Source organism: Cyanistes caeruleus, chromosome 17 (assembly GCF_971803275.1).
Source record: "Cyanistes caeruleus chromosome 17, bCyaCae1.hap1.1, whole genome shotgun sequence".
NCBI lineage: Eukaryota > Metazoa > Chordata > Aves > Passeriformes > Paridae > Cyanistes > Cyanistes caeruleus.
The window spans coordinates 3290713-3315551 of record NC_141717.1 but is presented as its reverse complement, the minus strand read 5'-3'; the positions used below and the strand labels follow the sequence as shown (position 1 = coordinate 3315551).

At 47.8% G+C, this 24839-nt stretch overlaps 1 protein-coding gene across 14 annotated transcripts in view; it reads left to right on the top strand.

The window, feature by feature from the left end:
* AXIN1 (axin 1) overlaps nucleotides 1-24839 on the top strand; it is a 78372-nt gene that overhangs the window by 49467 nt on the left and 4066 nt on the right. For all 14 annotated transcript variants that reach the window (XM_086854368.1, XM_023936491.2, XM_086854361.1 and 11 more), the window contains 5 exons: nucleotides 6068-6164; nucleotides 13586-13723; nucleotides 18960-19513; nucleotides 21672-21848; nucleotides 22412-22657. In XM_086854368.1, coding sequence (XP_086710494.1) covers nucleotides 6068-6164; nucleotides 13586-13723; nucleotides 18960-19513; nucleotides 21672-21848; nucleotides 22412-22657 — 1212 coding nt within the window. The remainder of the gene's footprint in view (nucleotides 1-6067; nucleotides 6165-13585; nucleotides 13724-18959; nucleotides 19514-21671; nucleotides 21849-22411; nucleotides 22658-24839) is intronic.

Sequence of the window (24839 nt, the reverse complement as noted above, 5' to 3'; positions counted from 1 at the left end):
TTAACACAACTTGTGCTGCTAAGCCCCAGCCAGATGGATTTTCCCTTTCTGTCTCTGATGGCAGCAGCCTGTATCTCACCCACGAGATGCCTTCCTTAAAGATGGTCTGTGAAGAAAGAAAAAAGGGTTATGAGATATTGTTGTGACTGCATCCCTGTGATAGAAAAAAAAGGATTTGGGGAAAAATATTCACTGTTTGGTCTGGTTTTTAGTAGTGCAAATGCAAAGTGTCTTTCTGTAGAGTGGAAACCCTTTGATTCTTCAAGCGAGAGATGACAGGTTTACAGAATTAGGAGATTTTATTAATGGCAGTGCTGTAAACACAGAGTCCTCCAAGAGGCTTGTTTAGTGTCACTGTGAGTGTCAGGAGCTGTCAGACCTTGTTGGAGAAACTTTGCAGCCTGTGCCATGGATACTGTTAATGGGTGCTGCCACAGCTCCCCACCTGCCCAGAGTTCATGCAGTGACACAAGGGAGTGTCCAACGTGGCAAGGGGTTTTCTCTGTCTGTGGTGGTCACCCTGCCTGAGCCAGGAGCTTGCTCATCTCTGGCTCCACGGAGGCTTGGGACCATGTAGAAGCAGCTGTGAGTTCATTCTGCACCCTGACACCAGCTCCTCATGTCATGTGAAATGGAGGAGGCAGACTTTGGCCAAAGGGGCCTGGGAGGAGGAGGATGCCCCCAGGACAGAACTCTGTAGATGACCACTAATTAAAGGCTCCATTTGATACAAATCCAGCTGCTCTGCCACATCCTTCTGCAATTCTTCATATTCATCAATTTATATGGAGGAGTGCTCTGAAGCAAGCAGGAGTCATGTAACTTCTTGTTATCAGGAGAGACAGATGTAAGAACTCTTCAAAATTAATTAGCTTTTAGCACTTCCTCTCCCACTAGTCCAGCAGGTTCATGGGGCTGCACTGATGGTTATACCTGTGATAAGTTGTGATCATTTATGCCAGAGTTCTTCACACTCCTAATTTTTATTTCACTAGCCACAGTTCGTTTTTTTCACAGGCAGAATAATTTCTTATTGGCCATCCTATGCTTCTTTTTCCTTTAGGCATTTTATCCCTCCTATGCCCACCATAGGCTCCTTCTAGGATTTTAATTACCACCAATATGTGCACTGCCTTCTGCTAATAACTAACCCAATCCTAGTGGTTCATTTTTAGTAAGTTTTAAACTTCATAAGGGTGAACCTTTCTTTCTATGCCTCTCAAACTGGATGCATGCAGAATCCAAAATTGGGATTCTGGATGTACAGCCTCGACCTTTGGCTTACACAGACTCTGTCTGTTTTCAGCACTTGCTCTTCATTACATGCTTTAAAACTCCAGCACCAGATTTTACTCAGATTTTACATGGCACTGCTGAACCTATCTGCCTCCCGAGTTTCAAAGGAATTTTTGCAGAATTGCTCAAGGCAGCAAAAATGAAGAACAACCAGATGAAGTTAAAGAAGGGACTCCTGCTGCTTGACAAGACTTACATGTCTCAGTGCTTTGAATTTAGGCCTCCTCTGAGGAAAATGGCAATAAAAGCTTCGTTTGCTGATGAGCTAGGTTCTTCCCTCTGTGTGCTGTTTACACACAGCAGTCACGCTCAATAATGAGGAAATCTGGCTTCTGCTCCAAGGCAGCAGGTGTACAGGGTGTGATTCAAGGCACAAACCTCCATCAGACCCTCCATCAGAGGAATATGTGTCTGGACAATTGGGATGCAAACACTGGCTAACTGAGGAATGCTAATAAACCAGGAGAGCAAAGCATGAACTTCAGTGCTGGCCAGCTCAGGCCAGTGGAGAAGGCAGGCACAGACCATTTGCTGCATCAGTTTCCTTCCAAGCTTTGATGTTGGATTGATCCCAGCAACATGGGGTTTGGAAGTAGCTGCATGCAAAGACTCTAGCAAAGATCTGAGTGATGCTCTGCCTGTCTCAGCTCCTGAGCTGGAGTGATTTTTTGGGAGTAGCCAGCTCACCAAACAGGTTGTAAAACTGTGATGTTACAAGCACACTTACCTAAAAGGCCAGCTTTCAACAGGATGCCTTTCCAAGCACTGGTAAATATTATTGTAATGGGTTGAATTTATATAACAAGTGTGTTGTCAGTCCCTGTTGTTGGTGTAATTTGCTTTTTGAGTGGCTTAAAAAACATTGCTCTTAAATGCCTGCACTCCGCTGATTATTTTTCAGTCTTCCTGTGTCATAGGAATTCCTCTGCCCTTGTAGGCAAAATAGCTCTGGTCCTCTCTGCTGAAAGCTGTTTTTATAATCAGCAGGGCAGCTGTGTTGTTTTAGCTGGTTTGTGTGGAGGCAAGGTCTGGGGAGGACACAGTGAGAGGCTCCAGCCAGTGCTGGCCCAGCAATGCCGCGGCCACAGGTGGGGCTGAGTCGCTCACCGCTGATGTTCTGTGCAGGGTCAGTGGTAAGTCAGGGATCTGGGGCTCTGCCTGCCCCGTGGGCTGCTCAGAGCCTGCCCCAGACTTGCAGCAGCATTTCCAGCACAGCCCTAAACTGCTCTTGCTGTCGCAGATAACCCTTCTTGGGGACAGCGTCTTCCCAAGTGGAGGAGGTGAGTCTGTGGGTGGGAGGGGTTGTCACAACAGAGATGCTTGAGGCAAGTTAAGGCAACTGGAGGTAGGAAGGCAGCAGGCAGCAGCTGAAACCATTAAATCTCCATGTGATATTCCAATTCAGATGCAGAAAACACATTAGGTCCATATCGATCTTGATTTCTTCAAGAGCTTACATCTTAAACAGGAGATAACGTCTCCTCTTTAGCCCAGTGTTGTGCTCCATCAGAACAATACTCCTTCCTCTGTTCTTATCAGGTGTCCTGGCTTATCTTAGTTGGGAGACAGCTTTGCCTTCCCCCAGGCACTTGGGAAGAAACCCTCGGTGCCCTTGGGCTCAGCCAGAGGGATGCTCCTTCTCCCCCAGCTCCAGTCAAACCTGCTCCAGAGTAGGGATGGCCAATCCCCTGAACAAAGGGGTTTAGGACAGTGGTTATTCCTTCAAAAAGTCTTTCAGATTAAATGCTATTCCTTGGATGACTGCCCCTTAACCAAAATGCCTGGTGATTTTCCTATCATGCTCCTTTATGTGAGAAAAGTGTCTTGTGACAGAGGTGCTTTGATAAGAGTAATTGGTAGAAAATACCAGTTTGGCTGTGTATTTGTTTCCTGTCTTTCCCAAGGCTAGTGATCCAGAATTACCCCAAGTTTTCCTACATTTAAACAAGTTTAGCAGCTTTTTAATTTAAAAGATCCCAATGATTTTTTCCAAAGCAAACTTCCAAAGCCCATTTGGGTTTGAAGCCTGTCTACAGAGGGGCAAAGACACCTTTTGCAGAACCACAGCCAAACCACTGCTCACCAGAGGCTCTTGCAGGTCACTTTGGGGAGGAAAGGAAGCCTCCACATTTCCCCAGCAGTAAACTCATTACATTATCATTAAACAAACAATAGAAATACTCTTCTTCCCTTGTTGCTTTTCAGCACTGAGCTTTCTGGTGCTAAAGAAAATCACATGATGAAACAAGGAAAAACAGTTTGGGAAAGTTTCATTTTAAAAGTAGATGTGCTGTAAAAAAACTTTAATTTTTTTTCATATATATATATATATATATATTATTTCTCTATCTATTGAAAATATCTCAAAGCAAGCTACCTGACAAAAGGAAAACAAAAGTATGGTATTGGTTTTCCTTGCTTTTCCCCCATCTATTGAATAAGGTTTTGTTGGGATAAAATTAAAGTGCTTATCTTTGAATTTGCTTCCTCTGGTTGAGTTGGCACAGTACATTGAACGAAGGAATGTTCCAAGTTCAGAGGTGGCATTGGGGAATCTAGTTAAAATGACATCAAAGGCAGCACAGCGGGGCTGAACATGTGTTTGAAGCCGGATAGATTAGAGGCCATTATCAGCCTTTCGCTACTGTGCTGGGAACAAAAGTCGCTCTTTCCGCTGGGACTGCTGCTGGGGAGAATTAAAAAAAAAAAAAAAAGAGAGAGAGAGAGAAAAAGAAAGAAAGAAAGAAAGAAAAATTGCACTTTCTAACATAATGCCGCGTTCCCTGCGAATGGCCGTGTGGCTTTAGTGTGCGAGTTGTGTTCTGGCACCCGGGTTTTGTGCACTGGTTAAGCTGAAATGTTGACTATTGATGCTGACCAGCAATGGCTAAAATAATCCCCCAGGTTTTTTCTTTTTCCCTCTGAAAACATGCAGTTGTTTTGTTACCATCCAGTCTAGAAAAGGCCACAGTGTGGTGAAACTCTTTAACCGTTGTGATTCTCATCATTAAAGAAAATTAAGTCACCTAATGAACACTGTCCTGATCCCTGTACAGCAACGTGGGGAAGTTTTCCTGCTCCCAAGCCTTGTCACTGCAGGCACAGCAGAGATGATGCTCCCAAAACACTTTTCCTCCTCCTGCATTACCTGCAGCCACTCACCAGAGCTGTAATTAGCCTGGCTCATTTTCTGTTCCCTCGTTTGTCTTCCTGCTAAAGAGCACTTGTCATTAATCATGGGGTTTGTTTTATTTTATTTTAATGGTGTTTCATTTTGTATGCCTGGGTTACTGCATGAAATTAGGTTCTTCTGATGTAGGTTGGTGGCGATTCTGTCCATACCCACATTTCCAGAGTGCCAGCAGGGCAGCCAGCATGATGAGAATGGGAATGAAAGCTGATGGTGGCCATCCTCACACAGGCTGGTGCTTGAAACTCGTTTTGAAACAAAAGTTTTGGTACTTTTTTCAGGTTTGCCAGCAAAACACCACAGTAAATTGTGTTTCTTTTGCCAAATGGCACCTTGATTTTAAAAATCTGTGGGTGAAACTGTTTGGTTTATGTTCTGGAGAAGCAGCTGGGATGGGGGATAGGTGTTAAGGGCATTTGGCCTGTGCAAACATCTTGTGTTGTGAGATGTGTCAGGACTGGCTCGTTTTCACAGCTCAGAGGGGGTGCAGGGTTGTGCCTGGAAATGGTGTGGTGGCTGGGACAAACCAAATCCCTCCATTCATTTCCACCCACCTCTCATTGCATGGCCCTCCCAAGCAGTTAGCTCTACTGAATCAGGGAAATGTGTAAAATTAAAAAGCTACAAATTGCCAAGCTCCAGGCTGAAATTTGTTTTTGCATTAGTTGATTTCCCCAGAATAACACAAAGCAGGTGGTTGTGTCCTTTCATAACTGGGCTCTCCTCACGCATCTTCTCCTTGTCCCTGGCTGTGAGCAGGGTGGTAGCAATGGTAAGAATGAAAATGCGTTTCCTTTTTTTTCCTGAAGTCACACTTAGGCAGTGATGCTTTGCCATTTGGGGTGCTTAGCAAACCTGGTGCCTCTGACCCACTGACCTCTGTGTCCCAAGGATTGTGGCCACCACTGTCTCCTCCCTCTGCAGAAACCTCTGTCACCACCTCTTTCAGCACAGGCACAAAGCCAAGAGGAGCTGGTTCACTTGGATGTGACTGCCCATGGCATCCCTTCCTAGCCTTGTCCAGCCTCCTCTGCAGAGGGGGCTGGTTCTTCCCTCCAGCAACTCCAGTATCAAGCCCATAATTTCAAACTTAGCCAAAGATTGCCTTGGGAGCATTCCCCTTGCTTTGATAAGCCATTTGAATGGCTGACACACTCTCTTAAAAATATATACCTTGTTCCCTGACCAAGTTCCCCTTGGAGTAGATGCTCACTGAGCTCCCACTCCTCCTTCTCCCCCCTCTCTTAGCCTGCCCTGTGGTTTAATGTGTACATTACATGCTCTTTATAGGAAGCAACCAACTATAAAAGGTACCAGGATGCAGTCCAAGTCCTTCTCCCTGGCCTCTGCCTTGAGCAGCAGTTGCAGGAGCTCTGCCTCGCTCTGCTCCCGGTGGATGCTGTGTGAGTCCTCCTGGCCCCCATGCAAGGGCTTCTTTGGTTCAGGGACCTGCATGAGCATCGTTCCTGCCTGGGTCCCTCTTACTCTGGTCCCTACCCCTCTGTGTCAGCAGGTTTGATTGAGTGTAGCATGTCAGAGAAGGGCACTAAAGCAGGGCGTGTTGTTGTTTTATTCCGGCAGAGATGGGATCCCACCATACAGACTCCGAAAGCAGCATCGCAGAGAGATGCAAGAAAGTGCCAAAGCAAATGGACGTGTGCCACTACCTCACATTCCTGTAAGTAGCACTATCTCCTTCCCAGGGGTAAATATGCAAAATATGTGAGATCTCCAGCAGACAGTCACTCTGCTTGTGCTTGAGTTTAATCCCCTTTAGTGCTGGATTCACTTGGGGGTGCTTTAAGACAACATACATTGTGCTAAGAAAAGGCTTGGAGCCTTCTGCCAAACTCACCATTCAGAATTCAAAACACAGAAATTTTTGTAACTATTCAGTCAGTAGCTGATAGTTTCTCCTGGATGAGAATGGAAGCACTGGCTGGCATTTATCTGCAAGCAGCTCCATGCCCTCAGGTGAGCTGGAGGTGTTTGTGGAAGGCTGTTGGACATGGAGGCTGATGCAGCTCTCAGCCAAGGTCAGCTGGGGAGAAGTGCAGTGGTCCCCAGCAGTATTTCTGCACTGAGCAGCCAGAGGAGCTGTAGCCTTGAGTTATTCTCAAGGACTCAGCAAAGCTCACCTGGGGACACAAAGCAGGAGGAAAAAAAAGGTGCAGGAGTAAGTGTTTCATTTATCTGACACTGTCTCCTTGGGTGCTCCAGGTAAGCAAACAGCTTTTGGAAGATGAGCACAACTGCTAGGGCTCCACATCACCATCTGCAGCTCTGTTTATTATTGTTTTCTTTTTCTGAGAAGTTACAGGTGACATTTAATATCTAGTAGGGAATAAAGGTGTTTCTTTCCCCTTTGGACAGCTGGACTCCAGCACAAATTAAATAGGGAGAGAAAAAACCTCCATCTGTTTTTTCCAGAAGTGCCTTCAAACTTGACGCAGCTGTTCCCATCCTGCCTGCTCAAAGCAGCACAATACCAGCAGAAATACACCCTTGTTTTAATCTGATTTAAAAGAAAAAAAAAGTCCCCACACCACAACCACCACTCTTTGTTTTGCCTTTTAAATTAGATTATTTTCCTTAGATTTAAGAGGGTCTCCTGTGCTTTGATCACTGGGTTGACAATAAAAGCCCTGGCTGCGGACGCTCATAGCCATCCTAGCTCAGTCACCTCTCTTTTCACACAGTTGCTTTCACAGTGTGGTTGCTGTTGAAAAGGCTGGCTGGGTGCCTTTTTATTTCACTTGATGCCGTTTTTACTGTAAGCATGGCTTTGTTAGAGTTGAAGTTTGAAAGCTTGGCCTTTATTTTTTGTTGTTATTGTTGTTGCTGTTCCCCAACAGTGGGAACTACTGACTGAATATTCTCTGACTTCAAAGCTTGTCAGTGGCTTTACCTTTTGGATAAAAATAATAGTGGCTTTCTGTTGATGGTGTGCACTGGCAATGCCTCGATGAACTGCAGGTTATAAACCCAGAGTATGGAGCATTAAATATGTATAGTGAGCTCTATTTTAACGAACTTCCATCTGCCAAACATTTCTTTTGTTGAACTGAATAAGTGTCATTCCAGCAGCAGTTCCTTGCAGGCTAATTAGTTTTACTTAGCATTAAATTTTATCGACCTTTTTGGAAACCAGCTTTAAAAACAGGGTAAAAAACAAGGTTTAAATTGCCCACCTGCTGCTTATAAATTTTTATATTATCCTACTTACCTACACAGTCTTTTAGAATTACATATTCCTCCTAAACTACACACAGAGGCTTCACAAGGATTTTTTTGTGAAACATCCGCTGTTCCCATTAGGTTCTGCACTGTAATTTTAAGTCCTAGGGTAAAAGGCATCTTGACACATATTTATATGGGAGCCGAGGACTGAGAAGTTGAGTGAGTTCTAGTCTTTCTCCAGGGAATAAAAGTTTAGTTCAGACACTCTGGCACCTCCTGCCAACCAATTACTGACACAGAATTGGCATCGACTTCAGAGAGGCACTGCTCTGCCCTCGCTTATCAATCAGCCAAGAAAAGAGAAGGTAATTAGACAATGTGTTTTGACAACACCAGTGTGAAATGTTATAAAGTTACTCTTTAAAATTCAGCTCTAACTGCACACTCTTTGAATTAAACAGCCCAAATTAGCAAGGAGCCATGCAAATGTTGCTTCAAGTGTTGCTTTCTGAAGCCAGTGGCTGGGATATCCCGCAGCCAATGGCTAGATCAGGCTGGACCTGAGGTTAGCTGCTTCCAAATGTGTGGCAGTGATGAAATCACAACCTTTGAGTGAAGGCCTTTATGGACTCCTATCTCCAGCATAGCCAGAGTCCATGCTGATAGTGCCTGCAGAATGCACAGCATGTTTTCCTACTGATAATAGGGAGCCTCCTACTTCCGAAAGTCATTTCAGAAGTCCTTTACAGACCTTCCCGTTCCCTGACAAATGAGTTATGGGGCTATTATGCAAAATTCTGAAAGGACTTATATTGTTTTTAATAGCAGCACTTGTAGTTAAGTCCAGAAGCTATAAACTGCAGTGATTATATGTTCAGAGGAGGCTGCCCGCTGGTCCCAGCAGCCCTGCTGCCTCCAAGTAGTGACAGCGTGTGCTAGCTATGTGGAACACCCTCCTCAGCAGCAGGACATGTGTGGATGGCTCTGATCTGCATCTTCCACACTTAGCAGCTCACATCTTCCACACTTAGGCAGTCAGCAGTGCTCTAAGTTTGGAAAAGTTGTGTTCTGTGAAGTGGCGCTCTGCCCAGGAATGCAGTGGGGGAGGATCTCCAGCAAGCAGGGAGACCTCTGGTTTGTGCCTCTGGCAGGAACACATTACACAGAGTGAGTGTTGCTTTCATGTGGTTTTCCAGCTCTCTCTTGGATTTGAGCAGAGTCTTGGAGCACCAAGGAAGGAAAGAGCAAGCAAGTTGCCAGAGAAAGGGAGAAAGCCCAGAGCACGCAGGGCTGTACCTGGCTCTGGCATTCATCCGTTCCCAGGAGAGGATGGGAGATCCTCCTTTTCCACAGCAAATTCAGAAAAATCCAACCTCAAGAATTAGGACCTGGTGTTTGGTTGTTTAACTGCATAAAGAAGCCATTTTCTGATGTTCTTGCTGGAGCTTGATCATCAGGCAGGAGCTCTCCTGTCCTACCCCACAATCAAGGGTCCTGCAAGTGGCTTCTGTGGTGTTCCAGAGTGGAGCAGGAGATTGTGAGTGAGCACTGTGCTGTGCTGTAGGAGTGAGGAGCACAGGAGGAGCCTGGTCTCGTGCTGCCTGGATAACTGCAGCTAAATGAGCTTTCTGCTGCTGTGAGTTGGGAACCTGCTCAGAATTCCCATCAGCTGTTTTATGCCATTTTCCTCAAACACCTTGCTGCAGCAGGACTCCCTGCTAATCCCTGAATGCTGCTAAACTGGATGCTGAAATCCAGCTATCTGTGAGCTCTGCCACAAATGTTTCTGGTATGGAAACACCATTTATCTGTTAAAAATTTATGTCACAGAGGAATGCATTAATCTAAGAAACATGGAGGTTCAGAAGTTCTTTTCTCTTGGCTTCTCTAGCCTGTCATCTTCCTTTCATTTCCAAGACTGACTTGTGATCTAACAACAGCCCCTCAGGCATCATGGAGGCATCAAACCTCTTGTAGAAGAGGGAGATTTACCAGCACAGAATTCTTTGGCCCAGTCACATCTGTCAGAAACAGTTCAGCCCAAACCACAGATCCCTGGAGCTGCTTAGGGAACCTCTACCCAGTGTAATGTTGAAAAACTTCCTGTTTCATCTTAGAGCAGTTGAGGCTGATGCCTCCCGAGGGGAACCTGCAAACTGCAGTGAGATTCTTCTCTTTCAGCCTTTTCACATTTCAGATGCCGGTGTGTTTTGATGTGCAGCTTGGTTCTTAAAACTCTGTTTCTCAGGGAAGGTGAAATCTGTCAAAACCCAAGAGCTGCATCTGCCTCATGGAGCAAAATCCATGGAATTCCTGCTGCATCAGCTACAAGAAAAGAAGGGGGAAACGTGAGAGCAGCTGCCTGGTGGAACTACTGGAGAGCTTGTGTGTCTCACGTGTTCTCGCTGGCTGCTTCTTCACAAAGGTGCCAGAGCTCCAGACATTTCATGTGTCAAGGACAATGTTCTATTGATAGATAACCCAAGAAATCCTTCTTCAGAGCTGTCACAAGGAAAGGCTGCTCCATCTAGACTAGTTTAAGCAATTTCTATTTTTCCCAATTCACTTGGCATTCAGCCTGCTGTCTGTTGTCCTCTGCAGCCTCCCCAACTCCACATGGTTTGGTTCTGGACAGACCTATCTAACTAGTACCATTAAATAAAAGTAGATAGGTAATTAAATTAAACATTAGATTAAACAGTACTTTAAAATTAAGCACTTCCTTTCTGAACTGTTGATGTAGAATGTCCAAAGACCCCATTGTGGTCCAGACTGAAGGGCTGGATCCTCAAAAACCAGCCAGTTCTTGGACCGTGCTGCACCCTTTACTTGGAACAAAAGCATTTGGAGCCCTTGTGATTTCAGAACAATAAGCAGCTTATTTACAACTCCCTTGGCAGGACTCTGGATGCCCATGGGAAGCTGGGGGCAGGTTCAAAATCCTGAAGCCCTGAAGGATCCTGCTTTGGGTACAGGCTCAGCCTGGCTGGTCTTTGATGGAGCGTATTTCCCCTGTCTCCCTTCTGAAGTCAGGCCCATCATTTGATAAAGGCTTCAAACACTTTGTTGTCTTAAGCCTTTTGAACCAGGTCAGTGCAATCCATGTTTGCTGTCTAGGGAGGCAGAGAGAGCCCTCAGCAGTTATCTGTATTGTTTCAGCACAGGGAATTTGCATTCATTATACTGCAATACTATTAGTTTTGGGGAATTCTGTGTAGACTGTTCCTTCTTTTTGAGCTAGGAATAAAGTCAGACCCATTGTGATGTTCAGAGCATCATCCTGCTCACCAGCTCCTGAGTTAGCCTTACAGGTACCCACCAGGACAGCACAGGGCGTGTGCAACTGGTATCCATGGGGTGCAGTGAGGTTTGTTTCAGTTGCAGTGATCTCAGATCCTTACAGAGGAGGCTGCATCTCTCCTCAAGCAGGCTGCTGAGACCCTCGGCAAGCTGTTGGGCTGTTGAAGCTCCAAGGACAGGGCAGTGGGCTTTGCAAAACCTTTCACAAAGAGAGAAGAAAACAAGTTCATTCTAAAGAGTCTTGGCTTCAGTTATTGTAATTTCTGTAGTTGAGCTTCAGTCACCTCCAGACTTTGGGAGACTGTGAATAAACGTGCTGAGGTATTAGTTGTAAAAGACTCAGAATCATCTTCTTTTGAGTTCCCTGGGTACAGCAGTGATTCCAAATATCTTCAGATCTTCAGCATTGCTGGGTCTGCAAGGAACCAGCTCATTGTGACAGGACTCGGACACTCAGGTTAGCAAACTTCAGCCCTTTCAACCACTGCTACCACAGGTTCAGGAGAGACCTTGGTTTGGGGTGCTGCCCTGCATCAAAGGCTAGGGAAACAAAGGGTAATTCTGTGTTTTTCTGTGGTAGCTGCAGCAGGGAGATCCAAGACCGTAAGTGCTGAGCTCCAAGCTGCCTCTTATTGGGCTCATTAAGTGTCTAACGGAGCAGGGCTTGGTGCCACCATCCATAAACAACCGCAGGGAGAGTTGGCATCCTGAGGTGGCAGGAGGGAGGGAACACGTCACCCAGCAGGTTGGGACTTGTCAGGCAAGGGAGAGAATTCCCTCCTTGGGAATCATTCGTGTGGCCTCACAAGGAAGGATGGTGGTGATGGTCATGGGGTTAGTGTGAGGGAAGCAGCATCCCTTAGCCAGAAGTGATTCCCAGAGCTATGCAGGGGAACAGGGAGACATCCTGCGAAGCTCCTCATGAAGTAACAGAGCAAGAATCAGCTCTGCCACATCTTCCCCTGTGCTGGAGCACATCTGGAGCCCATTTCTGGACTAAACAAAGGTGAAAGGTGCTACTTTGGCCCCTCTGCCAGTATTACAAGACTGAACATTGTTTTTGTTGATAAAAACCTTTTTTTGCAGTTTAGCTTTTTGTGATACAGTCCATTGGTTTGCAGGGCTGGAGGTCCTGGTGGCACTAAAGATGTCATCCCAGGGTGGTGACATCACCTCCCACATGTTGTGCTCTCTCCAGTGGCTGTAAGGATGAAGGGAATCGTTGGCTGGGGCTGTTCCCAGCTCAGATGGATCACTGGGATTGAGATTTGCTGGCAGGGTCGAGAAGACCCATCCCTCTTGGCAAATGAAACAAGCAGTGCTTTAACTGGGACCTCTGCAACCCAACTGGGGTGTCATGAAAGAGTCTTCAGCTGCTCAGTGCCATCAGTGGGTTCTTACTGCCTCTGGTTTTCTTCCCTGCCTTCCAGCTGGCAGAGACAGAAAAGCCAATGAGATTTGCATACTTTTGTCAGGTTTTGAGGCAAAGCAGCATTTTAGTGTTCTGCTTTGATCTTCTGGCTGGCCTGGGATAAATTCGGGTGGTCTCTCATCCTCCTTTAAAGTTTTCAAGCTCAGTGTCTGCTTCTGATGCTGTATTTGTTCTTTTGCTATGAATTATCTCACATCTTCACATTTAATTTTGTCTCTGGTCCTATAGAGTGTATATTTCTCTCATGTTAGTATTGAAATATTTGAATGCAGAGTTTTATGCTGTTGAATTTCCAACTATTTTTTCTCCAAATTAAATTTTTATCTCTGATGCGTCATTTTACTTTTTCTACTATTTGAAAAAAAAATAATATAGAAAGGATAAAAATGAGGGGGAAAATGCAGCAGCTGATAACTTCATACTTCACAAACTTCTTATCCCAGAACCCAGGAATTTAGGGATGAAGTAACTCAGCATAAGGAATCAAGAATGTCCTTGAACTGCCATAAATATTCATTTATTCACCCAGAGCAGGCAGAAAAATGGCACCTCTGTGCTTGTAAGAGTGCTGTATTGATAAAGCAAGCAGGGAGTCATTGCACAGCTCTGAAAAGCTGAGATGCAATCCTGTAGGATCCTCCAGCAAGAGAGGATGCTTTGTGGGAATTGGGACCTTGGGCTGTGGGCTAGATCTGCAGAGATGGACTGGCACACCCTGATCCTCCTAAGAGGGATAAGCTGAGTAGGTGTGCACCAGAACCCTCCCTTCTACCAAAACGAAAGCATAACTGCTATAAACAGGAGGTTTGAGAGGTGGAAAGGTCTGTACATCCTTTTTCCACCCTTGGAGACTGGGATATTCCTGTTGACCATGTGCCCACTGGGAGAAAAGCAAGCACTTCCATCGGGGAGTGGAATTTGGTGCCAAAAGAGCTTTTTGAACTGCAGCTCCAGAAAACCTTTCCCTTAGATGAGGTGGTGTGTGGAGCTGGTACTGGCTGAGGAACTCCTGGAGGTGGTGGCTCAGCTTCCAGCCCCCAGGTCCTGAGCTGCACCTGAGTGCCTGCCAGCCTGTCCTCCCCCAGCTCCCACCGGAGCGACCGGCATTTCCAGTTATCAAAGGCTCCCAGAGAAACGTGGGATTTTTCATTCATCCTTTGCTAAGCCATGCTGTGCTCTCCCTGCAGCGTACCTACCGAATGCCAAAGGATATCCACGTGGAACCAGAGAAGTTTGCTGCAGAGCTGATCAACCGTTTGGAGGAAGTACAGAAGGAACGTGAAGCAGAGGAGAAGTTAGAGGAGCGCCTTAAACGCGTTCGAGCGGTCAGTGATCTTCTCATCTCCTCTGGCAGCCTGGCACTCTGCTTACCCTGTACCACAGGGAGATTTCAGCTGCTGTGGAAGCAGCTGGGGTGGTCAGTTCCCTGCTCCACTGCCGTGGTTATCAGTGGCACAGGGATACTGGAGGCTCCTGTAGCCCCCACAGCTTCCACGATGCTGTTCCCCCATCCATGCAGGGCTCTGTGAGTTCCAATGCACCCTCGCTGTGTAAAACACCAGCCATGGCACAGCAGTGCCCACTTCTGCCATCACTCAGGGGCTGTGGATGCTCTGCATCACTTTCTTTGGCACCCTGGCTCTCAGGAGTCTGTGAGCAATCCCTGGGGCCTGTCTAAGAGGGGTCCTTCCCATAGGAGGTTTTGTGTGATCCCTGTTTCCCCCACAAACACTAACCAGATAACAGGTGATATTGTGCTTGGGGGTGTTTGTGTCTGCTATCAGGCCATTTCCACCACAACTAAAAGGGTTCTACCCATCAGAGCCTAGCATACCCTAGAAATTTTGGAAGTGGTCATCAGTGCTACAGGGATACTGGAGGCTCCTGTAGCCCCCACAGCTTCCACAATGCTGTGGCATTGAAAAGCTCTCCTGTGCAGATAAACACACTGACTCCCCTGGGATACCTAACCAGTGGCACTGAGTGCTGTGAGCCCTGGTACTGCTGGGGCCCCAGAGCCTCAGGGTTTGTTAGATGAACCATGGGAAATGTGCTGCAAGGACTTTAGCTCCACAACAAGCTCCATGAGAGGGAGAGTGAGGTCCTGGTCATCTGGTATTGCCTGTGTGGGACCACTCACACCATAGCTTTTCTTCTGAAACACTGCATCTCATGGGTACCTGCACTTCTGGTGGTGGGGATACCAGAGGACACCATGGTGTTACTGAACATCACTGGTTCAGTGTAGCTACAGTCCCCTGTGCCAGAGTTTTGGGGTTCTGCAGTTACTAGCTGCCATGGCCCTGAGGTAAAGGCTTTGGGCTCTGTAACCTGCAGCCCTCCCTTAAAGCAGAGGTGTTGGTGCCTGGCTCAGCTGGCTCTGTGCTTTCAGGGAGGTTGAGCTTCTGGGGCTCCAGGAAAGAACCTTCAGCCCCATTGGAGTATTTTAAAATTCTCATGTAGTAGCTCTTCAAACAGAAAAAAGCTGTAGGTTGTAGTGTTGGCTTTAAACTGCATCTGCATTTCAAATGCAGAGAACAGAGGAAGGCAGAAGGATCTGTAAGGTCCCATCCAGCTCCAGGTGTTTTCCAGCAAATTCCCTACACCTCTGCATCCAGCCAGAAAAGGCAAGCTGGGTGCTATTTTGGGATTAGATTCCTGTTCTTCTGGAATTGCACTCTTCTCCTGTCTGGTGACTATTGCTTTCTAGACAAAAGACAGTGTAATCAGCAGCATTTTCTGCTTACACAATCCTAGAACACTTTTCTTCCTCCCCCTCCTCCTCCTCCTCCCATGGCTCTGTTGCAGCCCCCACCTGCACTAAATTACATTATCCCGGCCCTCTGCCTCCTTGAAGAAGCTGCCAGTAGCAATACCATAAAATCAGCAAATACCTATGTGCCAGAGAATATATTTAAGTCTGTTTAAACACATTTTTGTGTGACTTAATCTATTTTTAAGCCCAGGACTCCCACTAATGCTATATATTAAACCTCTTTGCTGTCTCCAGAATGTATTTCATTGACTGGCTGGCATCTGGCATTAGCCATTCAGGAAAAACTCAGAGTAAGCAATTGTAGCTTTTTTAGGTCAGCACTTAAGGTGCAGGAGCTGCTGGTATCAGCAAGAGGGAGAACTGGAATCCTGATAGATCACAGAGCTTTTTTCTGTGACCTGAGCACCAGGACTGCAGGGTGACCTCTTCCCAGGTCTGCATGGCTCACTGCACAGCAGCACAGGGAAAACCAGGAGCATTAGTCACACTGGGCAGTTACCAGCCTAACTGAGAAGCTGGAAATATTTTGCAAAAGCCAGGGGAAAAGAATTTTTCTCCCCCCTAATGAGAAGCCTGCAGGTTCCCTTTCAAAGCCACATCATGCAGTAACATCCAGAGGAGGCATCTGATTTGAAGGCAAATGCCTTTTACTGAAAAGACCTGTCAGGTTTCTGCTTTACAAAAAAGCAAATGCTGAATTCATTAATTATTCTGAGAAATGTGGCAGAGGATTAGAGGATGTGCATGTTCCCATGTTAGTTTTTGAGACACTTCAGCCTCATGTCCATGCACAGAATCTGCTGTCACAGGGATCAGTATTGAATCATACAAATCACTCTGAACTGAACAAATGGAAAATAAGCCAGGAAGAAGCAAAGCCACTGCTGAGATTTTCAGTATTTGAATATGAAACATTGCCTGACTAGAGAGGGAAATCATTTGCATGATGATCGAAGAGGCTCTGGTGCTTAGCAGAGCTGTTCTCCCTTCCCAACCGGCCGCAGCCAATGGGTGGGACTGGGAGGAGGCAGAGGAGGAGATTTCCAGCAAGGTATGGCCTGCCTGTGGCTCATCAGCGCAGCTCTCAGCTCCTAATTCAGAGGGAAGGGCACCCCCAGCCTTGCTGGGGAGTAAAAATAGCTCCGCAGTCAGCAAAGTTGGAGCTGCATCTCTGCCTGCTGCTGCCGGTGGGAGCTGCTGGAAGAGCTTTCTGACGATATTGTGTCAACAAAGCACCATCTAGTGGTGATGGCAGCGGGGCTCCCCACGTCCAGAGTGTCCCCTGTCTGCCCAGAGTGTCCCCTGCACACCCAGAGTGTCACCTGCGTGTCCAGAGTGTCACCTGCCTGCCCAGAGTGTCCCCTGCACACCCAGAGTGTCCCCTGCCCGCCCGGATCACTGCCAGGCTGTGCCAACATCACTGCCCAGCTGTGCCCAGCTCCCTGCCAAACTCTTCCCAGCTTCTTTCCAGGCCTTGCCCAGTTCACTGTCAGGCTCTGCCCAGTGCTGCATCTTGCCCAGATCACTGTCCAGCTATGCCCAGATCTCCACCAGGCTCATTGCCAGGCCTTGCCCAAATCTCCACCAGGCTTTGCCCAGCTCATTGCCAGGTCTTGCCCAACTCACCACAGCGAGGTCCCAAACACAGCTCCAGAGCCACACCATGTATGTTGTTTTTTTCACTGCAGACAGAGCACAGTGAAAAGATTCAGCAGAACTGGTTCCTGCAGCCTTGACTCAAACCTTTGCCCTGCTCGAGGAAAGACAACAGTTTGGGATATGCACCCCAGTTCCTTCAGTCACTGCTGTTGTCTCACTGTTGGGGTGTTCCTACTTAATGTGAGGCTGAGGCCAGTGCTGGGGGTGGTAAGGCAGGTCCACATAGACCCACCCCAGGAGCAACCACAGGCAGGAGCAGTTGCTCTTGGGGTCCAGATCTGCTCAGTGATACAGATAAGCTGAGCCAACATGAGCTGAGAGAGCCTTTTCTCCCCTTAGCCCATCCTCCTCTCAGTCTTGAAGCAGAAGTCCACATAACCTGCAAAATAGAGTTCTAGGCAGCCAGAGGATTTCCCAAATCCCAGGGACCCATTTGGGTGGACCAGCCTGGGTTCTCACCTTCATGCTACCCTGCTCAGGTGTGACAGCACTGCCAGAGTTCTGTGCTGAGCAGAAAGGACATGCTGCCATTCCTCAGGGTTCTGTGCCAGGGTCAGATCCTGCCCTGCACATTATTTGGTGTTTAAACCTGGGAGGTACCAGCTCCTAAAGCCTCCCAAGTGCTGAGGGTATCGTTGGTTATCACAAACTGCTAATAAATGCTCTCCCTAGTGGCAGGGATGTAGTCAGCACGTCCCTCACCGTGCCTTGTCCCTGAGCTCAGTGCCCAGGGCTGGTGGCTGGCGAGCTGTGGCACAGGGCTGTAGATGGAAGGTGCCTCTGAAGCCTTTCAGAGTGATCTGTTAGAAAGTGCTGTGTCCCCTCCTCACACCAGCATCATGTCACATGCCCAGGCTTACAGTGCCCACACCCCTTTGAAAGCCTGGCATTGTCCTGCTTCAGGCCTGAACCCCCAGGTGTGACACTGGGTAGATGTCTGTTATTTGCTTTCTTGCTGTGTGGTTGGCAGCTGAGACTTTGAAGCTGGTTAGCAAGTGATGGATGATGGCATCTGACAGGCAAAGCTGATGGGAGTCATGTTTTCCAGTAGGTGCATTTATCTGGCAGGGCAGAGATGCCCTGTGCTGCAACTGGTTTCTTTACTGTGCCAAAGGAGGAAAAGAGCAGGATTAAAGGACTCACTGGAATCCTGCTTATGTAATTAAAACAAATAGGAATCCTGACTTCCAATAAAGAAACTTCATAAATACCTGAGTTTATGTTGGAGCATAAAGTAGTTCGTCAGCATCAAAACTGTGGCTGTCAGCATGGAGGAGTTTAATTCTTCCTGGCAAGGACTTTAGAGTCACTAACAGCATGTCCTAGACCAGTGTGAACTGCAAGAACAAGCAGTTAGTTCCAACCCATTTCTTTATCTGCACGAAGTGTTTCACTCCAGCCTTAGCATGCCCAGGAGAAATCAATGTTTGATTTCCAAAACCATTCATGCAGCTGTCGACCTTCACTTGCTCCCTCCTGTTACAAGCTTTCTCTTGGCTTTGCCTTGTGAAATAGTCATTTGGGTGAGAAAACCCCCCTGGTCTCACCTGACTCAGAACTGATTTGCTGCATATCCTGTAACTCTGGGCTTTATCTGATGAGCTTTGAAGCAGTGCCCTACCCAAAGGCACGTAGGAAGCTGAAGGTACACTGTGGTAAGTTACCTTTCTGCTGCTGGTTGTTGCAGAACCACCTTCAAGGGACTTTGAGTAAGGCTGTGCCTGCTGCAGTTGAGTTGTTAGGCTTGTCAGCTGTGTTTGTAAGGCTGGTTGTGATGTGTGGGCTGCCTGACAGAGCTCCTTGGGTGCTGTGTGGAGAATGTTGCCAATGGTGGCTCAGGAAGCACATACAGAGACCTGGGTAGCTTTGCTTGGTGGCACCCACTGGGGTGGGTACACCCAGACTGTACAGGCTTGTCTTGAGCATTAGGAATCTCCTGTCAGTCTGGAACAGGTCTCCAGAGGCATGCTGGATTTCCATCATCTTAAAGGTTTTCAAGATCTGACTGGATGAAATCAGGCCTGACCTAAGGGTGAATAGCAATCCTGCTGCAAGCAGAAGGGGGGACTAGGGACCCCTTCCACCACTCCAGTGTCATTCTCTGATTGTCCCTGTGTTTCTTGCAGGAAGAAGAAGGTGAGGATGCAGATATCTCTTCTGGTCCCTCAGTCTTGAGCCACAAGATGCCTTCTGCCCAGGCCTTCCACCACTTTGCTCCTCGTTATGCTGAGATGGGCTGTGCTGGGATGCAGATGAGAGATGCCCATGAAGAAAACCCCGAAAGCATCCTGGATGAACACGTGCAGCGTGTGATGAAAACTCCAGGCTGCCAATCTCCAGGACCTGGCCGTCACTCTCCTAAGCCACGGTCCCCGGAAAGCGGCCACCTAGGAAAGCTGTCAGGGACTCTAGGAACAATTCCTCCAGGGCATGGCAAGCACGCAACAAAATCAGGAATGAAACTGGATGCAGCTAACTTATACCACCATAAACATGTCTACCACCACATCCATCACCACAGCATGATGAAACCAAAAGAGCAGATCGAGGCTGAGGCCACGCAGCGAGTGCAGAACAGCTTTGCTTGGAATGTAGATTCACATAACTATGCAACAAAGTCACGAAACTACAGTGAAAACTTGGGCATGGCCTCTGTCCCCATGGACTCTTTAGGCTACAGGTGAGTCAAGGAACACCCAATGGGATTCCCAAAGCCATGGCTTCTCTAGGAAGCTCTTCCATAAACAGTCTGTATCATGTCAGGGAAACAGCAGTTGAACCTTTTCTTGTGAGAGCTTATGCTGAGATGTCATTTGAGGGCTCTTCTCTTTCAGGAATGGATAAGCCCTGATAACCTTTATAGAATCCTTTTTGTCTCTGTTATCTGGTGCAGAAAGATACTTTCTAATCAGGATTTTTATTTGCCTTGGTTATGAAATAGATTTTCTGCTCTTCAAAGCAGTGGAGATGCTTAGAAATTGTAGTGCTGGTCTACTCCATGCACCAGGAGCTGGATGTTGGGGCTGTGTCTTAAGGTCTGGGTAGTAGAAACAGGTCTCTTAAGGTGTTTATGAGAAGACAAAAATAACCACTTTATTTGTTGCAAGGCTGAACCATTTACCAGAAGGGCTTCTTTCTTTTCCTAACAAAGCAATGGACACTGCAGTGCTGCCCTTGCAGCCAGTCCCAAGGGGATGTTCTCCAGGGTAGGGCACCCTCTGCCCAGAAAAGCCATTTGGCTACATTACCAGGCTGATGTCCATCTTTCCTTGGCCATTTGACTTCCTCCATCCTTTCCATGCTACAGGGAGAAGGAGGAGCTCCTTTTCTGTGGTGGGTTTTGCTGGTCCTGTTACTGGGTGGCTGCAAAGGTGGGAGTGCAGCTCAGGGCTGACCACAGTGAGGGATGGGGATGGAGCAGCCACAGGAGAAAGCTGTGCTCACCCAGGGCTGAGGCTTTGGGATGTTTCTTTGCAGTGTACCAGGGGTGGGACAGTTAGTGATGGCAGGCTGGCTGGGTCTGCAGCAGTCAGGATCAGCTTTCTGGGGTGGCAGGAAGGAGGCAGAGTGCAGAGGCAGCCGAAGCAAACTGCTCTTCAGGAGGGAGAGGCACTTAAATCTACCATGTTTGTATGGGGAAAGGGTTGTTGCTTCAACAGAGATGAGCATGGTCATGCTGGGCCAACCCAAAGGCCTCTCTAGACACAAGACTTCCTTCCAGCAGCAGCTACAGCATGTATTTAATGAAATTTTTAAAGGGCACACTCAGAGCTGTCCTTCCTCTGGCACAAACTCCCAGTTCCTGGCAGTCCCTGAATTAGAAGCTTCACAAGACAAGGATTTGCATCCAAATGGTCTTGTTTGGCAGCCAGCAGTCTCTTGTGGTGGCTTCTGTGACTCTTTGTTGAACCCAGCTGGTGTGCTGTTCCCCCAGCCCCCCATGACTGTGTCTGTGGGTCCATGACAACCTGCAGAAAACAGCATTATTTTGTTTGCACTGAACTTGATGCTGCAGAGTTGCATTTGATACCCAGTAGTCCTCATATTGGGAGAAGCAGAGAAGTTGTAAGCTTGCCCTACCTTTGTAGATCTGCAGCAATTCCTCTCCAGGCTTTTTCAAAAAAAAAAAAAATCAACAAAATTGCAGTAAAGCAGGTGGATGATTAGGAAGGACAGTGGGTGTCTCATGGAAGGACAGGCCAGCATGGGGGAATTCTGCATGGCCTCCTGAGCATGGGGCTGCTTGGCTGGGCATTTGGCCATGTGTGCCATGGTGTTCCTGCAGGAGCCTTTGCTGCAGCCACAGGTGTGTTGGCTACTGCCAGGCATCCCTCTGGCTGTGCTGGTTGAGGTGGCAGCCCACCCTGCTAGGATGTGATCTTCCACCATGAGGTGAAGCCTCATTTAGTTGAGGGTGAGAAGCAAACTCTGTGCATGGCAAGTCAGAGTTTGGGGTATCAGTGAATCTGAGGGTGATAGGAAGGATTTGAGCAGTGTTTTTGATAAACCTGATAGCAGGTTTTGAGCAGTGGTCAGGCATGGAGAGACAGACAGTGGATAACCTCCTGCTCTGAGCAAGGAGCTGAGGATTTAACACAATGGCTCATTTGGCCAGAGGAGAACCTCCCTCTCCCCACAGATTGTTGGGCAGAGAAGCTGCTGTGCCCAAGTAGTCCTACTCTTAACCTGAACTGTGGCACAGGTGTTTTGAGCTTTGGTAGAGCAGGGGGCTGTGGAAAATGTCTGGAGATAGATGTGTCCATGTCTGGAGATAAATGTGTCATCCTCTGCCCCTCTGGTGGTTGGCAGCACTAATGTCCCAAGCTTTGTTCTTGCAGTGGGAAAGCAAGTCTGCTCTCAAAAAGGAATGTGAAGAAGACTGATTCAGGGAAAAGTGATGGTGCCAACTATGAGATGCCAGGATCTCCTGAAGACGTGGAGAAAAACCAGAAGATCCTTCAGTGGATCATAGAAGGAGAGAAGGAGATCAGCAGGCATAAGAAAACAAACCATGGGTAAGGGCTGGCAGAGGGAGGGGTAACCACACTCTTGTATTGCATCCCCTGCACAAAGGAGATGTGTCAGCAGGCTGCCTTCCTCCCAGACATCTTGGGAAGGCAAGAGTGCACCACACAAGGGTCTAGACCCTTAGGAGACTGAGGATTACACGGGGGCTATGAGGGTTGTTGTTTCTGAAGGATAACTCATGGCCATGGTAGGAGGTTGCAGCCCCAGAGGAAGCTCAGAAATTGCTGCCGTGGGTCCAAGGTGAGGACATCACCTCCAGGGGAGAATGCCACAAAAGATTGAGCTGCCCTTTTCCTGAGTTTATTTTTATGTATGGGATTGTTTGGAGCCCTCACACTTACCTGTGAGGTTTGTTTCAGGGTTGGGCTGCTCACCTTGATGTCTCAGGACTTGCTCAAAATCTTCTTTAGATTTTGCTATTGCACCCTTCTCCCTTGAAATCCATGCTGTGAGGAGCTTCCCAGTGGTGCCTGTGTCCAGCAGCAGGTCCATCTGGGAATGACTGTGAGCATCTCAGTGGTCTGTGTCAAACCTTTATGTTTGTGTGTAGCTCTTCAGGTGCTAAGAAGCAGCTGTCCCACGACATGGTCCGGCCCCTCTCCATCGAGCGACCTGTGACAGTGCACCCGTGGGTCAGCGCCCAGCTCCGAAACGTCGTCCAGCCTTCTCACCCCTTCATTCAAGATCCTACCATGCCCCCCAACCCAGCCCCCAACCCTCTCACCCAGCTGGAAGAAGCTCGCAGGAGGTTGGAAGAGGAAGAAAAAAGGGCTGGAAAACTCCCCCTTAAGCAAAGGTATGATGATAACGTCTGAGTGTGTGTGGGAGGGCTCGGAGAGACTGCTCTGAGGGATGTCCGTGTCCTCTGCTTTGGTCTCCAGCATGCAGAGAGGTCAGAGAAATCTTCCTCAGTTCCTCTGACATGGTGCTGCAAATGCCAAAACCCACCCTGAGGCCTTGGGCTTGTGATCTGTGGATGGAGAGGCTGGAGATGCTCCTGGCAGGGTGGGAAGGGGCTGGGCAGAGGGGAGCACGTCTAGAAGGGGCATGGCTGGGAGAGCTCTCTCCCCTGGTGCTCTCTGGCTCTCCACTCATTCACAGTCACACAGTGACTTCAGAGCTTGGTGCAGGAGCAGAACTCATCAGGATGCAGCAGAATTAAGTGCAGAAGACAAATCTGTCTTTGCTCTTTATCTCCATCTTGCACAAGCTTCCAGCAAAGGCCGCTGTGTGCTGGAGCCCTCCTGCAGCAGCGCTGACTCTTCGTGGCCATATCCAAGTCACTGCATCCTTCTGTGACTCAGCTTAATGGCTGTTGCAGAGCTCATTTTCCTGCTCTGTCTTATCTTTCAGGGGACATCATTTGCAAGGCACATGGAGCTCTCTGGTGAAAATTGTTTTGGGAGTGCTGGATAATTACTGTTAACAGCTAAAAGCACTTTGTCCATTAAAAACCTTTCACAGCTCTCCAGCTTCCCTCTGAAAACTTGACACTTTGAGGTCTGACTTGTAGAAACACAAATGTAATTTAAAAAAGAAGCTCTTAATTGACAGGTTCCAGTTATTTTCACTTGCAATGACCACGTAGCAGATTTCTGTGTATTCATGTCAGAGCATTGATTGAAAGCCAGGTAATTAGAGGGCTTTCCCAAGCCAGGTTAAGCCAAGTTTATGTGATGTACCTTTCAGCGTGTGTAATTGGATAGGGTTTATTAGTAGAGTCATTTATAGCTGTATTAAATTCATGCACCTTCCTCAGAAATGTCTGTACACACTTTGAAAATAGCAGCCTGGGCTGTGCAATTAATATTCTGACAATAATTTGGCCTGTCTTTTAAGAGTGGCTTACAGAGGAAGCCCATGGTGTGTGGTAAATGCCAGGCATGCCAGCAGCAGGATGGGCTGGGCAGTCCCAGTTCTGGGCTCCTCTGCTTCCACCGCCTCTCCATGAGGTCTGGCTCTTCTCCCAGTGATACAGGGATCGCCCAGCCCTCGTGCCTGGAAAACCAGAGAGAAATTCACCAGTGGGGAGCTGCTGATGAAAAGTAGATGTGTCTGTGTCCAGTAGCAGGCAAAAATGGATGCAGTGGTCCCCAGGGAGCCAAAGATTTCTGGATGTTGAAATGTCTCTGCTGGATTTTGGTAGGATTGGGTGCTACAGGTGAAGCACACCTGAGCTGGCAGTTTTTAGAAAGCTCCTGCTCTGGTTAGCCCAGGAGCCTGCCTGGAAATAGATCCCACAGCTCCATGAGAACAAGGGTGAAAGTGAGAGAGGAGCTCCCATGAAAACACCATTTATTTCAGTCAGGAGCTTTGAAGAGCTCTGGGAAACTGAGGCCAGTGTCCCAGCTTTGTCAATAGCCTTGGGGAAGCTCAGAGAGGTGGAGGTGAGCCTGGAGGTGTCCTTGAGGCCCCAGTTGAGCTGGCTGTGGGTGGAGAGCATACTGTGCCAGATTTCTTCAGCCAGACAGGCCTTGCCAGCATGGTTATCCAGCTCTCCAGCCACTCCCCTCTGGCACAGCCCTTCCAGCAGTGGCCTTCCCCACCAAACTGCCCAGTGCCAAGAGCCCTGCTCCCACCCCAGCACTGCCCCACTGTAAATCAATGAGGCACCTGCAGTGAGTGTGCTGGGAATTGTAAATATTCTTCCAGGAAAAGCATTTCTCTCCCTATTTCACAGCATTTGGAATGACCCTGATCTCTGAGATAGCAACCTGGCTGCTGCTGGCAAGCAATTCAGGGTTGACCATCCAGTACTAATGACCTGCAGATCCAGCAGCACACCAGAGCCCAGCATTGGTGTCCCAGTGACCGTCAGGTTTTTCCATGGAGCTGTTTCCTGTAGCTCAGTCTCACATTTCACAGCCAGATTGAAGTAATTAATACCAGCTCCTCAGAGAAAGGATTTTTTGCAAGCAGGGAGAACATTTAGCATGAGATCACTTTGGAATTAATTGTGTTGGCCCAAGACTGGCAGA